The sequence below is a fragment of the Atractosteus spatula genome, chromosome 2, assembly GCF_055471065.1.
Source record: "Atractosteus spatula isolate fAtrSpa1 chromosome 2, fAtrSpa1.hap1, whole genome shotgun sequence".
NCBI lineage: Eukaryota > Metazoa > Chordata > Actinopteri > Semionotiformes > Lepisosteidae > Atractosteus > Atractosteus spatula.
This window is the reverse complement of record NC_142707.1, coordinates 37,480,484-37,498,795: the sequence shown is the minus strand read 5'-3', so window position 1 is coordinate 37,498,795 and position 18,312 is coordinate 37,480,484. Positions and strand designations below refer to the sequence as shown.

Below are 18,312 nucleotides of genomic sequence, written 5' to 3'. Positions count from 1 at the left end.
ACTATTTTTTCATCTTTGTGGTGTAAAATCATATGTGATATTTAAAATATATTAAAGCAGCAGAATTGTGTTATGCAGGATTTTTTTAACCTGCCTTATCCATGTAAAAAATCATTTACATTTCATACACTTCAAAATGTCCTTTTTGATTGCTTGAGAAATATCCTTGTAAGTGAGTAGTCCAAGCTGAAATTTGTAGTGTTTCCCACTTTTTCTCTTCTGGTTGTTTGTCAATGCCAGATATATCATCAACCAGCTTTTGAGACTGTTCTCTCATCAAACCACTTGCCTAGCAGGTCTGACCCTGACATCCTCCTGGGATATAAAGTTCAGATGTGCTCCAAAGGTTAACTTCTGTTTTTAAATGGTTCACTAAAACCATTTCACTCTTCTTTAAATTACCATATCAGCTGGATTTGAACCCTATTAGGTCAAAGGCAAGAAATGGTATTGAAAGAATTTAAAATACCTTTTATCTTAAGAGCTTCTCCCAGTAACTAAAACACATGAATATAAGTGTTTTTGGTGAGTCAGTGTAACTTACTGTACACCACATCTAAAATGGTAGTCTCATATCATGAACAGGAACCAAAATCCTTGCAGTAGTGTTGTTCATTTATGCAGTATTCTCAAGCTTTTTAGTGTTAGCAGTATTTCAAGAACTCAAGCTTGCATCTAATTTGCAGGATAAATAATATATTTTTAAAAGCTCATATTGCAACCTCAAGTAAATACAGTGAAGTACTTTTAACCCCTCATTTGCCATTTTCCTTCATTTTTTCTGCATTTAGAGTGACATTGCAGATGTGCCAAATGACAGCTCAAAGAATGATAAGAAAGGGAAGGTTAACCAAGTCAAAGCCAGTGTGACACCACAGAGCAGTTCCGAGTTGAGACAAAACTCAACTGCCGGTCAGACCAATGTCAACGAAGCAAAGAAAGGTTAGGAAAATTTAAATGCTATTAAGAATCTATATTTGTGCTTTGAGACAAGAGATTTTCTTTCATGTTTCCGTAATGAAATCATAGTTTTCATAATACATTTGTATTTCTCAATAAATCGAATGACATAACTGTATTGGTGCAAACCAAGGACTATGCAAAGAATCTTGATCTAATTTAGGGACATAAGAAGAGAATTTCACATTTCTTAATGCGGTATGTTCATTTTGAACTATTCTAAAATATTATAAGATTATTACTCTACCACATATTGAGCCAAGGGGATGAATACATATTCAATCAACCATTTTCTTTTTTATATTTAGATTAATTTAGGAGGAGTTGTACAATTTAGTTTTCACTTTGACAAAGAGTGTCGATCATAATGTATTTAACTGGGATTTTTTCCATTGATTCCATATTATAACAAAATAAAATGTAAAAAAACCCAAGGAGGTAAATACTCAGATATTTTAAGTTAAAAGATAACAGTGATGCCTAAGACAGGATATTTTTATGGGCAACTTTTGCTTTCAGATTTATGGAAGTCAGTATGAAAGTTTAAAAATATAATATGAAACTTATAATTTAGCCAGAGACAATATAGATGTCAAATATAATTTTTAGATCTATATACAGTATATAACATTTTTCCCACCCAAATAAATGTGAAATTTTGAAATTTGTGAAATTTCAACAGTATTTGAAAATAGTATGTGTGATATAAAATTTGCATTAGAGCAAAAAGGTTAAGTGTAAATGTTTTTTATTTTTTATTTTATTTTTTAGTAATATTTACAAATTTTGTGAGGAAAATGTAAACCGTTTAAAGAATGTAACACAAGAATAAACCTTTAGATTGCTTTGTTAGAAACTTCTTTTCTTTAATTTCAGACACAGCTGCACTTGTGCCTCAGGTTAATATTGATGACTTGAAACAGATGAAGGTAAGTTCCATTTTCATCATGATTGATTAATTCAGGCCACGTTCTCTTCTTACTGCTGACTGAGCTGCTTTCAGTCCACTAAGATAATGGGAAGTGTTATGTGTGCCGTAAAATTTTGGACATTAAATATCTACATTTCACATATTATAAACCAATCTTCCATCTTCTACAGCCCTGTCACACATGACAGCTTTTATTCTCAACCCCTCCTGTTCTCTTTTCCTCACATCCTAGTATTTTAGCAGTCTGTCGTCTTTGTTCTGTGAACATTGAACAGCTGCTGTAATCTTCAGCTAGAGCCACAAAAAGCAATAAATGTACATGGTTAGAGTGTTAAAGATAAAAATGTTCTCCACTGTAATCATTAGTTTATTATTCTGTATTTTTTAACCTTTTAAATCTCTTCCATTATGTGATCCTCTCTTTAATCATTTTTATTTGACCAAGTATTAGCAGCTGCAAATATGATATTTCCTGTGTGTCATAAAAAGATTAAAGATTTGCCTGTACACTTTTCATTTGGCCTCTGAAGGGTCGCAAAATGGAGCAAGGTTTATTACTTATTTCACTATAATCATACATTGAATAGACATAAAAACATTAACATTGTGAGATTTTGTAGAGTGTATTTAGTCCCGTTTCCTGCAGTCTTTTAGATGGTTACCTAGAAAGTATGATGTCAGATTTTCCTTAATCAGGAGTTTGTGAATCCCAACACTCTACAGTCGGACTGATAATACAGTATTTCATAATACCTGGTGGTCATCTGTCAATTTAAAAAAGTCTTTGGATTCATATCCCCTGAAAATATATCTAATCAATGGTCACTGAACACCACTTGTCATCCATATTCAATTCAATGGTACAGTATGTGTACAGTACCTTACACATAATTAGATTTTCTTGTTCACACGTGTATGAATTTATACAAGACATCATTTCAATAAATATGTTTTGAAAACAAAATGAAACTTGAAGGATAAAAGAAATAATATATACATTTCCTGATTTTAATACATCACTGCTGCACCAAAATAAAACAAGTCTGTTTTCACCAAGGATAATAAGCATGAGCATGCATGCATGCTGCAATAGGATTCCTTAGAGTAATTTCATAGTTTTTCTAATAGAATTAATGTTATAGCTTGTTTTACAGTTTACAAAATACTTAAAAATACTATAAATATAAAATATAAATATATATATAACTATAAATATAAATATAAAAATACTATAAATATAAAAATACTATAAATATAAAAATACCGAGGACTGCAGGGACTTTAAAACATTTTATTTTTACAGACATACCTTAAGCTGATCAAGAAACAACAGAAGGAGCTAAATGCCTTAAAGAAAAAACATGTAAAGGTAAGGTACAAAATATATGTATTCACTTATTAATAAAGGATTTAAAAAAGTATTGCATTAGCAGGCATAGTGATTGCAGGTGGGTTCATCTCAACGTCTAAGAGCTGCCTCTGCAAGCTATTGTCTATTAGCATTCAGTTGCATCATACTTATCATCATCCAGTTTTCTGAACAGGCCTGATTTACATTGCTATAAAGTAGTGAAACTGAGAGCTTGGTCACATAGAAAAAGCAGTTAATTGTATTGAGCTGTAGTGATTGCCTTTATTCAGTTGGTTTAACATATCAGATTGCATGCAAACATGCCTTGTTTTGTTGCTTTATTTCTTGTGATCAGTTGTACCCGGAAATAAACATTTCCATCTTTACATTTCAAAGCTGTTATGAGTTGAATAGCATTTAAGGTTATTTGAAATAATGCAAAAAAGGGTTATCTAAAAAGTACACAAGTGGCACAGGTTTTCAGAATGCATTTGGCAATTTAGTTAATTCTAATGAAGTAATATATAGCTACAAATCAGTGACCTTTAAGCAGGCTTTCAGAAACAAAATGCTTTCTGATTTAAGGTTTCCAGTTTTATTTGGTACCAAAATACTATGTTAAGTATATACATATCATACCTTTCAGGAATTTTGTAATTTTTTTTACAAAATCTAAACAAAAAGGTCTAAGACGAGTAAGGTGATTGAATGGTACTAGATTTCAGAGGCAGCCATGCAATGACAAGTGCTAGTTTAGGGTCAACAGATACAATTTCAGCCTTTTTAATATTCATAAAATGTAGCCTTTAGTGTTCCTCTGTGGAAACTAATATAGTTTGCATAAACGGTTTGTGGCTTCTTTTCAATATTAGCTGAATATCGTCTACTTTTTGAGAATTGAATGCAAAAGCTATTTGTGTAATTAGTAAATTACTCTAAATCTTAATGTACAATAATACTGTGTTCAGTAATAGTAATAACACACAATGAGTGTGAAGATAGTATAACTTTATGTGTTTTGATTGTATTTTAGACCTAAACTAAAAAGGCTTCAAGTCAATAAAATATGCAGTTTCTGGTTTTTAAATATGGAGAGGCACTTGGTACATGTGAATTGTATTAGTGCAGGTCAGTCAGCTGTCAATGATGTGGAACTTTGGTTTAATAACAATGAAAAGGAAGGAAGGTTTAACTGATCTTGGAAGGTAGTTAAAATAGGAAAATCAATGTTAAATTTGCTGCTAGAGATAACTTTTTCCCCAGTGAATTCAATTTATTTGGGTAATATAAGAGATTACATTGTGCTCACATACTGTAGCTGTATAATGATGTTTGGAATAATAGGAACATATTACATATAACATATTAAGTTAGTAGGATAATGTACTCTTATATCATCTGTTGGTTTCCGTTATTTAATTACAGGGTGTGTGTTCTGTGTCTTTTTATATGTAGTCTTGGGATGAGCTAATATTGTTTCTACTTAGAATTTTGATTATTATACTCTGTACACTAAATAATTGTATTAAGATCAACACAAAGAGAAGAAGGAGGAGAAAAAAAGACAAAGAAAAGAAAAAGTGTGATCTCTGTGAAGTTGCCCCCCCCCCCCCCACAGACAGCACAAATGAATAAACCCACCTCATTTGTTAGTGCTACGTTTGTGCCGTTGAAAGTAGCATTTGTGCTATGATTACAGAGCCAAAACAAACAAAAATTGTGTCACTGTCCAAATACTTATGATCTGCACTGTATATAATTAAATTAGCATGATGTCCATCTAGTGTTTGAAATATTTTTATTCTTTAATCACTTTTCTGCAGTAAAGATTCTTCTTTTTTGACTGTAATGAAAAACTACCCTTTTAGTTAGTTTAATATTTTCATATGATTACAAGTACACACTGAGTACTTGGTTTGAAATATATAATTTAAACATTTAGTCTACAGTACTAAGCAAAACTGGATGACCAATAACATTAATACAAATGGACCTTGAACAGGAACAAAATCATTCTTTTCTTGGTGTTTTTTTTGTTCAGTGAAAAAATTGTGCGTGACTGTGCGTGCCCAAAAATTGAACATGTTTATAATGTTTATGTAGTATGCTTTTGTAGGTTATAATTAAGCAAATAAAGGATAAATTGGGCATAATCAAGGCACAATTGAAAAGATTAAACCTGATATACTGTAAACTAAATAGAGGACAGCTGTCTGATCTGCCAGCTCTATATTCTAATATGTCAAATTAACATAAAGAGCATTATTTGATATCAGGGTTCCCTAACGGAAAACCAGTTACTATATATTTATACAGAGATAAGAAACTTCACAGTGGTTATGTGCTGCAATTGATACAAGATTAAATTTGTATACTGCTGCTTTTTATGTGTGCTTTATTGCTTTTGGTATTGTAGTAAAGGTACTTGATTACTGGAAGGTAATTAAACTGTAAAATCACCAGTGAGGTGTAATGGAATTATGCTGGAAGTGCAGTAGTTGAAACCTGTTTATCTGTGAGGTGCTTGAGTGCTGTGAGTCTCAGTGTCTGTCAGTGCTCCTGAACAAGTAGACTCTTTCAGGAATTTAATTGTAGTCTAAGCATCAACTTACCACTTTATGCATTTATGTTTTAGAAAAATAAAATTGGGGTTATGAGAGAGTGCAACGGTGATGTGAACCAAGATTGTTCATGGGATTTTAATGTAGGTGGAGAATGTAACAGGAAAACATATGAACATATGAAAGGTCTGCGAACAAGAAGGGGGCATTCGACCCATCTTTCTAGTTTGGTAGCTTAGTAAATACTGATTGTAAGAATGAACTGACTGCCAAAACTGTACCATTGGAATAGCAGACAGGTGCAACAGATTGTAATTTTCTTCCAGGACCACAGTGCTATGCAGAAGTCACATTGCACCCAAGTGGACAAGATTGTGGCTCAGCATGACAAAGAAAAACTGACCTATGAGAAACTTTTGGAAAAAGCTATTAAGAAAAAAGGGTAATTTTTTCTTCTGTTTGTGTGTGGAAAAACGGCATTCCCGAATCTAAACATATATTCATATAAATTCATACCGTATTCAATGTTGAGTAATCGTTTTGTATGTATATTTACATACAGTAAATATGAAACACAATAAACTCCTCTTGTGGAATTTTCAAGAATACAGAGTGACTCCTAATCTTAAAACGTAAGTCAAAGAAAAGGCACTTTCTGAAAATACTTTTTTTAAATCAATTGTAGAGAAAACAACTGCCTTGAATTGAAGAAGGAAACAGAAATTAAAATCCAGACACTAACATCAGACCACAAACTAAAGGTAAATATTCATTTATTAAAAATAGTTCATCTATGTCCTCAGCTTTATTTATTGAAGAAATGCTGGAGCCGTCTTCCTTTAAAGCCTGTTATGTAAAGTTTGTTTTTTTTCCTGTACAAAGCCTGTGGGAGTAAGGAGTAGTACTTAAGGCTTTGCATTAGATGTGGAAGGTTGTGCATTCAAATTAGATGTAGAGAAATGCTTTTGCACCTTAAACAAGGAAAGTTTATTCATATTTCTTAAGTAAAACAGCTGTTTAACAGCACAGCTGTAAAAGGGTGTATAAATATCTTTTGATTGTTTGTTTTATTTGCACTAGTTGCTTTTTTAAAGCATCAACCAAACAAATTAATAACAATAACTGTAGTTTACCATCCAGGTGACCATTTTAGATTATTTATTTGACTGTTTTCTTAGTAACTGCTTCTTTTTATTCAGCTCTGCCACCTGGCTGCGAGATGTTTTACTACACCGGTTTTTCTCTGGCAGGTGAAGGAGATTGTTGCTCAGCACACCAAGGAATGGTCAGAGATGATCAACTCACTCAGTTCAGAAGAGCAGGAACTGAGAGATCAGCATGTACTCCAGCAATGTGAACATCTCAAGAAACTGTTGATTTCAGTACAAGAACAGCAAACCCAACAACTTAAGCTCATCCATGACAGGTGAGAGCAAGTGTACATTTAAGGTACAGTTTTATTACTGGTTTTCCTTTTTTTTTGTAAATGAACTTTTGGCTTTGAGTTTGGATGAGCTTTCAATGTGTAAGTGGGCAAATTCCCGTTTTAAGCATCCAGAATTTAGCAAATCTTACACTAAAATGTTTCAGAATGTACAAGACACTGTTTTTTTTATTAGGAATTGCTGACATTTTTAAAGCATTATACTTAAAAGATTCACTACTATACTATATGTGGAAACAGTGTCTCTGCTTTCCCTTGTTGGTGTTGTTGGTGATGGTGATGTATTTTACATGTACAGTACACTGAGCAATTCCCCTAGCTAGGGGTGATCAACCAGTGATAGACGCTTTTACGTCATATTTTTTTTATTGAATCCAGTATAGTTTAGAAAAGAAAACTATACAATGGAATGGAATTCTCTGATCTTCATTTAACACATAAATGATTAACATTACATAGCAGTATGACACCAGAGAGAGAATATGTTTTTTTTATTTCCTGCATTCTGACAGATAACTCGAGTTCTTACAAATATACTGAAATGCATTAAAAGCACAACAAAAGCTATTAGTCCTAAGAAGAATATTATGAATAAGTAGTAATATGTATAAGCAAATAGTAAAGCTAAATATCTGGGAGTATTTTAAGGAGGCTATGAATGTCCAAATCAAGCCTGTACTTTTTTGTTGACATTTTGCATAAGAACATAAGAAAGGTTACAAAACATAGAGGAAACCATTCGACTTCTCTGTTTTGGTAGTAGTTAATTGATCTAAGGAGCTCATCCAGGTGTTTCTTGAAAGACGTGTAGGGTACTGGCTTCTGCAACATGACAGAGTAGATTTTTCCATATTGTATTTTTACTGTAACATCATACAATAACATTATGAAGTCTCTCCTCAACTAGTTAATTAAAAATGGCTGCCTTATTTCTGACTTGAAGTCGACTGATAGTTGATGGTGAACACACAGGTGGGAATGACACTGTATCAGACTCCAGTGGTATATTGTTTTTCCTGCACAGCTAGAAGTGTGCAAAATGTGTTTAGATGTAGGGTGTTCTTCAGTTCAATAGGTTACATTTAAGGTATATCATCTACTGTAGATAAGGGCAGTCCTGGAATTCACTAATTAGAACGGAGATTATACAAACTACAAGACTCATATTTTACAAATTAAAAAAATAGAAAAGTTAAATAAATGAGCCTGTAGTTAAGAACTCAACTAGAACAAACACCAGAATACACCGGGCTACTGAACTGAAAACCTCTGTACCAAGGTTTTTTTTGCAGGAACGAGTGCAAAAAAAAAGCTTAAACCTGTAATCAGATCAGTATGATACTAAATACCAAACTGGCTAGAGCGGCCAAATGACCCCCTGACATATAACATTTCTATAACATTCACTTATAACATTTCTTATAAATTGAGCATTTTGATTTTACTGAACATGATCATTATTATAAATTCTCTCTCCAAGTTAAAACGAATTTATTCAGTAAACTGTATGTTTAAGGAACATTTAACGGATTTTTCTATATCTTTGTCAGTTATTAAGCAGTAGCATGATATGCATGTATTCACTTTGTTTTAATAAACTGTTTGAAATAGAATATCCTTATCTTGGAACTTATCACTATTGTAGGTTTATATAAATACTTATTGAGCAAAACTAGCATAATTCAGACTGTGGTGATACAGTAATCAGCATGCTATACTTAGTAATAATACTGAATTCTATAGGGATTTTTGACAATGGATCAGTACTTTTTATTTTGCTAAGCACAGTTAATTAATACCACTTGAAAACTGAATACAACATGCAGAAAGGCTTTTGAACACAAGTACAACAAAGATAATTTGCATGCTGCTGAACGACATTTCTGCTTGGCTTTGGTTTTCTGAAAGGTTTTATTTCCAGTTTCATTATCTCATGGTCTTTTATTTCTTTTATGATGAAGTCCGCATTTCCATGTTAGTTAATTGGCATCGTCAGCCTTGATTTAGTCTATTATTGTAAGGATTTCTGTTTCAGTACAACTAAAGCTTTAAAAATGAATTAATTGAATTAAAAAATAAAACGCCTACCTACCAAGATTCTGTTGATTTGTTTTTGATCATTTGGCTTGTTCAGTATCTGATTATTACACAATTTGTAGCTATTCTGTTCATTTAAATTGATTTAAAAGTGATATGTGAATGCATGAATATTATATATTTAAAACTAAATACAATGCTCTGAATTAATTAATATTACTTGTTATACACAGTATATTCAGTACATTGTATAGATAAACAAATGATTTGAGTAGCATAGTTTGAATTGTCATGATATAAACAAAATATATTAGTTCTATTTATACACGTATTCAAATTACCAATACATTATTTTAAAAAAATCCTGTTTTCTTTATTGTGGAAATCACATTGAGTGTCTGTGTTCTCCAATGTTGATTTCAATACTAAGATCGTAATTATTATGCTCTCATATGTACTGTACTGCAATTACCAAAGCATACAGAGCATATGTTCTACATCCTAATATTACATGGATGTTCAGGTTTTTTTTTGTATGTGTAATTTATACATTATTTGAATTAAGAAACCCTGTCAAATCTGTGAACTGATTATGTTTGCTGGAGTTGTATCTGGATTATTTTAATTCCTTGCTGTTGTTTTAAAGACAGAGCAAAGACATGCGTGCTAACCAAGCTAAGACATCCATGGAAAACAGCAAAGCCATCAGCCAAGACAAATCCATAAAAAACAAAGCTGAGCGGGAGAGGTAAGTTCAAACATACTTTATTTGACAGGAAGTCAGAAAAACTGTTTACTTGAATAGTTGAGGGCTTTAGAAGGCATATTGACGTTTGAACTATTGTAAATCATCATAAATGGCTTTTGTTGTTTATTGCAAGTAAGAAAATGTATTTTTGTGTCCTCCTTTGGAAGTTGTTTATTAGCCAAGTTGAAGAATTTAATCAATAATTAAAGAGATTAGTCACAGTTTTCTTTGTTAGGTATCCTCTGTCCATTCTCATTCTGTACTTGTTTTGAGATTCCTAATGCTTTTACTATCTTTTTTTCTCTATTACCATAGTCAACTAACAAACATCTATTTTATCTCTTCTCATCTATTCAGTAACAAACATGGAACATTTTGGAGGAAATAATTTTTTCAGTTGGAATTTAACATTGCTTTATGTTGTTACAATGTGTGATAATTACATAACTTTCATTTCCCTTGCTTGAAGGAGAGTCAGGGAATTGAACAGCAGTAACACGAAAAAGTTTCTCGAAGAAAGGAAAAGGGTGTGTATTTTTTTTGTTTGTTTTTCAAAGTACTTCTTCACACAGAAAAAAATAAAATACTGACGTATACATTTTCCACAAAATGCAAGCAACTATTTATTACCCTGTTTCAGTTAAACAGTATGTAGATGAATTAATTAAGAATTAATGAACTCTTTAGCAAAGTGGAACTGACATTCTTAGTGAATGTGTTTGTGTAAAATGTTCCAAATAAACTTCTCTAAAAAGTATTTTCTCTGACTACATACTGTCAAATTCTAAAAAAAAATAGAAATAGATGAAAAGTTCTAAATAGTTGAAGAATAGAAGGCTGTGAGGAAAGATATGCTTCTATCATAGAGCAAACCAAAAGATTTCACAAAACATTTTAGCATTCGAGAGCACACAAGACAGACATGGGATATTGTTTTTTTCAGCTTTCTGCTTAAGTCTCAAGTAATGTCAGGATATCCTATACATTTTGAGTTCTGGAATATGTAGCCATAGGAACAGTCATATAAAGTTGGTATTGTTAATTGACTGTTCATTATATAAGTCAATATCAAAGGTATATTTGTAGAACAAGAACATTTGTTTAATGCACATGTATACTGTATATAATCTACTGTTTATACAGTGCCTTTGAAATAGTCACATTTTCAAAATGAACACACACAATACACATTTTTAAGTGAATTGTTTAAACTGAACACTTTTATTGGTGAAAGAATTAAATGTCAGCAAATTTAAACTAAACTATAATATTTATCACATTAGTTTTCAACCCCTTTACTATGACAAATCTAAATTTGAAATGTAAAGATCTGTTTCATCTAAAAGTGAACTTATTTGGCCAAAATAATTGAGCTGTAACAAAACTCAAAGCACAACTGGAGAAGACACAGAAGTTTGATCTCCTTTTCTACATAGATGGTCACACAGAAAAGTGATGTCTGTACAGTACTTAAGGTCATGGAAAATAGTGGCTGGAGCAAATAAATAGTTCTTATTTTTCAGAATGTTCTTAGTGTACTGTATATCATTGTGGCTGGACTTTGTACATGAAAATGAAATGAGAACATGAGTAAATACTGTACTATATGTTGAAGCAGCAAATACTTGAAGGCAAGTTTGTGGAAAACCTGGTTTAAACTAACTTCTTGCATTTGCTTTTCATTCTAAAGAATCCCAAAGGTGTTCACATATAGGAAGGGACCTGCTTCATCAATGAGAAATTACATCACCAGACATGTTAAAAGGGAAGTTTGTGTAAGATAGATTGTCCAAGGTAAAACTGAGGTCTAGAGAATGCATCATAAATAACACCTCTACTCTAATGATCAGCTCCAGGGAGTCAGGAAATTGATGTAATGTCTTATTTGAAGGACTTCAATACCTACAGCACCATATCTCCCTGTCCAAAGGGATGACTACTGTCTACTGGTCTACCAAGGACCACCAAAGACCATCTACAGGTCTTCTATCACACTACTAACCAGGCCTAACCTTTCTTGCTTCTGATATTTGTTGTGATCAGACTACAAGTTAGTAACTTCTAACACTGCTTTGGAAAGGATGTTAACCTGAAAACATTATACTTTTTCTTTGATCAGTTGTCCCTCCATATGAATGTCTTTTTACCTCTACTACAGTGGTTTTATGGTTGAGTCACTCAATATTGTCTCAGCCTCATATCTTTCTGATGTCAAATAAGATCTGATGTTTATTGATCATAAAAGAGGTATTTCATCTTATTTCTCACAGCTTGCCATGAAACAATCCAAGGAAATGGATCAACTAGAGAAAGCTCAGCATGAACAGCTGGAGAATCTAGAAAAACTAAATGAGCAGGTAGAGACCTTTATTCCTTATATCTCCTTAAACATTTTATATCCTCCAGGAGAGGAACTGCAGCAAAATAATATATATGTATATCTGAACACTTTAACATCTTTCAAAAGAAGCATCCCTTTATCTCAGTCTGTTAAATGAAGAAATCATCAACACACAGAAAATAAGTTTGATGTTCAAAAATCATTTTCACTTTTTTTTCCCATTGATTTTCATTGCTCATTGTTACATATTTTTATACAAATGTTGAAATGTTCATTTTTAATAGCAGTTGCTTTAATTTGTTTTTGTACAGCTTTTGAAATCACATCATGCAGTGTCTCAGTGTGAAGGTAGGCCTTGCCAATCCTCATCATATACTCATGACCCAGACTGATCTTTTTTCATTTACCTTTCATTTTATTTTCTCACAGCTAAGTAAAAGAGATTATATGTTTTATGTGTACATGAATTGATGATGATGAACAATGCTACAGCATCTGGGTTGTTAAAGTAGCTCTTTAAAGAAAGCACTTTCTGTGAAAGTTTAGTGTTATGTCCAGTTAAATCCAAAGTTCTCTCCTTCACATCGGTAACTGTTGGTTCTCAGTGGAAGAGGATAAAAGCTACTGTATACACTGATGCAGTCATTGTACATTATGTCCTCAGCTGAGGCTCCAACTCTGTTTTCAGCATAGCTCACAAAACAAACAGAAGCTCAGAGAATGCGTCTTTCACTTCACTTCCCCATTTTTAAAGATGTGATTTTCATAGCTGGTCTTTCCAAATTTGGATCTAAAAGGGGAAAACTACTGGCATTTTCCAAAATCTGGAACTGCAGAATCCATTTGATGCTAGTAGAATGAAGTACAATGTAATTTCTTTTCATGGCCTACTTTATTTTGTTGTACAAAGCTTGACAGTTAGAGGTGCCATATCACCATTGGCCAGGATCTTCTAGTTGTGTCTTCCTGCATATTATAGGAAAATTAGTTTGACAAATGTTTCTTCCTACTTGTTGTTACTATTTATACTTCCAGTATTGGATAAACTTTAAGCTTCTACCAAGGTAAAAAAGTACAACTGGCACCTTTGCTTTCAACTCTTTCAAAACATTTCTGTGTTTTGTAATTTCCCCTTAGCAACCTAAACATCACTGATTCAGTTCCTCCTAACAAAAGGCTGTGCTCACCACGCCCTCTTATACCTTGAGAGGCAAGTTAATTACCCACAGCTGAACCTCATTACACAGGAAGCCAGCTAGTCAGTGTTCCTGACTTCTCAAAACCCATGGACCAAAATATATTCCCTCTCTTCCCCTGCTCAGCAGTACATTCTGTCACAGGGATTAATATTTTTTTTACTCCAGTCTCTTAGTTGCTGTCAATGATATTAAATTTGGAGTCTTAAACTACATAACATTGTAAGTTTAAAAAAATATTTCTCAAACTCTTCTGTTAAGAAACTCTTCTGTGTTTTTTTTGTATTTTAGAAATACATGTTTAAAATATGCACTGTACATTGCAGAATGTCATTTTATTGTATACACTAAAAAGTTAGGAATGGTTAAATGTCATTGGAAGGATATGCACAGTCAAATTGCAAACTCGCATACTGAAAACCTGGGAAGAAAATGTCCTGAATATGAATTTGCATCTTAATGAATACTCATTTACTCCAGCATTCCAGGAAACTAGCCTCGTAGTCTGTTGTAAATGCCAATCCACAAATATTAGTAGCTTCATATGATAAACACTGTAAAAAACAACTTATGTGATTTCATAAGGCACTGTTAGACATTCATTTAGGATTTTGCATTTCTTTCTAATTTCCGGTCTCATTTGCAAGAGCACCCGGGTCAGTGTGGGTGGCATACATGAAGTAATTATGCGACAAGGGATGTATTCTCTTTTCAGTTGTCAAGATAATACATTTCTACTGTAGGAGCGGAATATAATATGTGAAAGATTATTTTGTTAAATAACAGTATTACATGGTGGGGTTTTTTTTGTTTTTATGTCATGAGAGTTTTCCCTGTTGTTGCAGTGAGATGAGGTTTTAGACTGGGGTGTAAGTTTTTGATTTATGATTTTCAGGCAAAGGAGATGCAGCAGATGGTGAAGCTGGAAGCGGAGATGGACCGCAGGCCAGCAACAGTGGTGTGAAGTACCCCCAGACCAACTGAGGCAGAGAAGTGTGCCGCACACAGAGGAATGCTGCAAAATCCCTTCTTCTCACTTTCTGTTCTCTGGCTGATGAGGTTCGGAGCTATTTGTTACAGTGACACAATCCCTTGACATAATACTTAAGCTCTTCGAGTATGAAACATGCCCATGTGGTCTGCTGCTACATACAAAAAAAAACAAGAAGGAAGCAAATTCAAGGACATAACAGAATGACTTTGACAAAGCACTTTGAAAATAATTTATTTTTTAGCATTTTTCAATGGCCAAATAGTCTTTAAATTTCTGTTGGAAATGTTTAACTGTTTCCCGTTTAAATGTTAATAAACCATTGTTTTAAGTACATACTGTATACTTAAGAATAGCTGTAATATTTTCAAAATAATTGTTTTGGAGTTTTATTATTATTAATAGTTTTAATTTAATGAGTCATCAGGTACATCAAAAGAATGTCATGCTGCAACACAGATTGTGAGGCTTTTGGTTACAATTGTATGTTAAATCTGTCAACAATATCTGGATGATGTGATACTCTAGAGTTAAGTATTATGTCATGAGCACTTTAAAAATCTTAGGCTGTGAAAAACATCTATCCTTCATTTTCTGATAATCAAACGTAGCAATGTACTTGGATTGCGGGTTTCTTAAGAATGTGAAATGCTAGAATATTTTATGGTAGAGTAATGGGAAAATATGTTATATTTATAAACCTAAACTAAGTAATTGATATAAAAAATTTATACAATGTAGCTGTTTTTGGAGCCATTGTAGGAGCTGGGTTACCTTACCAGAATTGCAGTTTAATTATGATTTGCAATACCATGCTATTCTTTTGTCATACGTACTGTATATGTGTGTTGACAAGAAAATACCACTGAATTCCTATACCTGAATACAACATGAAGGCACTGAAATTTGAATAGGTAAATGTGGAGATCCACTCAGTTTGTTAGCTTGGAAACAGACCTAGCAACTTTGTTATAGATTGAAACACACATATTATGGTGGTAGGGAGTAAGGTTAAAGAACATGAAAAGGGTAACTCATTTTTACTTACATTTTGCTGTATTACGTAAGTGCCATGTACTTCAATGCTTAATGTTAAATTTTACAGAAAATATTCTATACTTCAAATGCATGTATACACAAGAAACTTGATCTTTTATCAGCATTGATGTCTATTGTCCATTAAGAAATAATTTTTCTGTCTTTTTAAGAATTTTATAAAAAATCTAGGAAAATACCTGAATCGATGGGAGTAGACAGGCCTATAACAAACTTCCAATTTAAATTCTCTAGTAGACACAGGACAGCAATTACTGATTTTATAAACAAGACACTGGACTGTAGAGCCAAAATAAAGTAGAGGTTTAAAGTTTAACAAAGTTTTCCTACAGTGTTTATTCTAAATATGTTTAAATAAAGCTTTTTTTAACAGAAAAACTATGTGAATTGTCTTAACAATGGACATCAGATTCTTTAATATTACAATATCTGAAAAGTAAACTCCAAAATGAACTAAATGCATGGTAAACAAATGCACATAACACATTTAATTATCCAGTTAATTTTTTATCATTCTGTTATTGGGTGAGGTATAAAATCAGTTTGATGCATCAACTGCTCATTTATTTAGTAGGTTGTTCTCTTCAGAAGAGTGCATATGTGTGCTGCATTCAAAAATTATACATCATTGTATTGCATGTTAACCTGTTACATCACATGATACATCTGGAGGAAGCTGTACATTGATCAGGTAATTAACACTGGTATTGTGGTGAAAGCCATATCAAAATAATGAAAATTGTAATTCTTGAGTGCAGTTTGACTTGAAATAAATACTTATTTTGGATAGCCAAGAGATTGCTGATTTTCTACTAAACTGCCTTTCTGTTCAACATACTGTAACACCAGAAAGCCAATGATTACCATGCTGTCTCACTGCAGATTCAGTTTGGGATGGGGGATGGGATACTAAAGATTAATGCAATAAATGTTGTATATGGGAGATGACTCATTTAATTTGAGTTGACACACTTTTCAGCAAACATACAGTATTTTGTTGAAACACTTATGTTACATCCGGTACACACATGCATTACTGGCATGGCAAAAAGATTAGTACTGTGGCCCGTCTACATGTCGTTCTAAACTTTTCTATGTCTGAGTTACTACATATTATGCTAGTTTATTTTTAGACTCCATTGTCATATTAAAAAAAAGTGGTTACTATTATACTACAATGAAGGAAATGGCAATTAATGTACCCACTACAGGGATTTGTTTTTTTCTTATTTTAGGCAGCTGTATTAATAAAGTTGATGGGTACTACTGTGTGTTGACCATGGTTTGGATTTTTGAATTTGTAAATGGGGTACAAAGTTCAACAACACAATATCCAAAAAAAGCTCTTTTTAATAAGGTATACCATAAATATACCATCTTCCTAGAATTTTCTGATGTTACTTTTTTATTATTGTAGTAAGCTAAATTATATAGTGAAAATCTACTGTAAATATGTACGTAGTCTATCATTTTAGACCAAATGTGTTTTATGGCATATCAATAACCTAAGGGCTCTGTGGTTGTGTTAATCCTTGAACAATAAGAATATGTTTGTTGTTGGGAAAGCAAAGTATCAGCCATGTGGATGTTATTTTATTTTCTCTTTCACTCCATCTACTGATATTATAAACATAGTTTTGTCCACATATCTTCTGGGGTATTAGGTGTAAAAGTGCTTTTAATTCATTGCTTTCAGGTGTGTCGCTGATTATGTCTTAGAAGGTCTCATTTCATTTAAGAGCAGAGTAATAAATGCCAAAATAAGAAGTTATTTATAATATATATATATATAAAATGGGTATTATAAGAATATATAACAGTTATTGCTGTAGATTATCTTTTCACTGGTTGTATGTTTTTTGTTGTGTGACTACATGTAGAATTTCATTTGTAGGTTTCTTGTACAATTAGATTACTTTGCAAATATAATTGCATTTGCTGTGGTTTTTTCTATTTTAACCATAACTTGGTAAAGGAACATCAGTTGTGTGTTTTTGGTTCTTTTTTTTTTTACTTATACAGCATTTTGTTCAATTTCTAGGAAGGGAAATATCATTGTTCTCCTGCTACTTTAATACTGTTTTATAGTATATGTATCAATAAATAAACAGAATTAAAATGGGACTTTGGCTACATAGTTTATGATTGGTTTAATTAAAAGCTTTATATAATATTTCTTCAACCATCAAAAAGAGATGAATAACCAGTCAATATGCTATATTTTAGGAATGTACGCAATGCTTGGTGCACTGGTAGACTGTAGTTAAAAGTATTGACTGTCTTCAATTAAAACAAGACATTCATAATACTTCAGAATTCAGAATTAGTTGTCCAACAATGTTTTATGAATATATGTTTACACCCAAGTAAAATGTTAATATTTATATATCTGAACCTATGCAGACAACAGTTATCCTGAATACTAATTTCAAGCGTGAGCAGTAAAAAACTAATAAACTGAATACTACATATTCATGTGCATAGAGATAGTATTTAAAATCTCATTATTCTATGTAATGTTGAAAGATGGAAAATAATAAGCCATAAGCACTTATCAACGAGCACATTTTTTAGAAGCAGCCTTGTTGTACTTGCTGTTTCTCTAACAGATTTCCCCTAGGGGGACAATAAAGCTTGAATTGAAACAGGCACTAAAGTCAGGATTTGTACCCTTTGACTAGAAAACTGTTAAAGTC

General features: G+C 32.4%; 1 protein-coding gene across 10 annotated transcripts in view; it reads left to right on the top strand.

Moving 5' to 3' along the window:
- The window catches only part of plcb4a (phospholipase C, beta 4a), a 166,588-nt gene extending 148,848 nt beyond the window's left edge, over nt 1-17,740 (top strand). For 6 of the 10 annotated variants that reach the window (XM_088934652.1, XM_088934612.1, XM_088934621.1 and 3 more), the window contains 11 exons: nt 792-942; nt 1,837-1,889; nt 3,195-3,260; nt 6,130-6,245; nt 6,489-6,564; nt 7,054-7,229; nt 9,931-10,032; nt 10,502-10,559; nt 12,303-12,389; nt 12,685-12,721; nt 14,465-17,740. In XM_088934652.1, coding sequence (XP_088790778.1) covers nt 792-942; nt 1,837-1,889; nt 3,195-3,260; nt 6,130-6,245; nt 6,489-6,564; nt 7,054-7,229; nt 9,931-10,032; nt 10,502-10,559; nt 12,303-12,389; nt 12,685-12,721; nt 14,465-14,553 — 1,011 coding nt within the window. In that variant the 3' untranslated portion in view covers nt 14,554-17,740. The remainder of the gene's footprint in view (nt 1-791; nt 943-1,836; nt 1,890-3,194; nt 3,261-6,129; nt 6,246-6,488; nt 6,565-7,053; nt 7,230-9,930; nt 10,033-10,501; nt 10,560-12,302; nt 12,390-12,684; nt 12,722-14,464) is intronic. The other 4 variants (XM_088934682.1, XM_088934673.1, XM_088934663.1 and 1 more) reach the window with 2 other exon arrangements.
- Nucleotides 17,741-18,312: the final 572 nt, after the last annotated feature.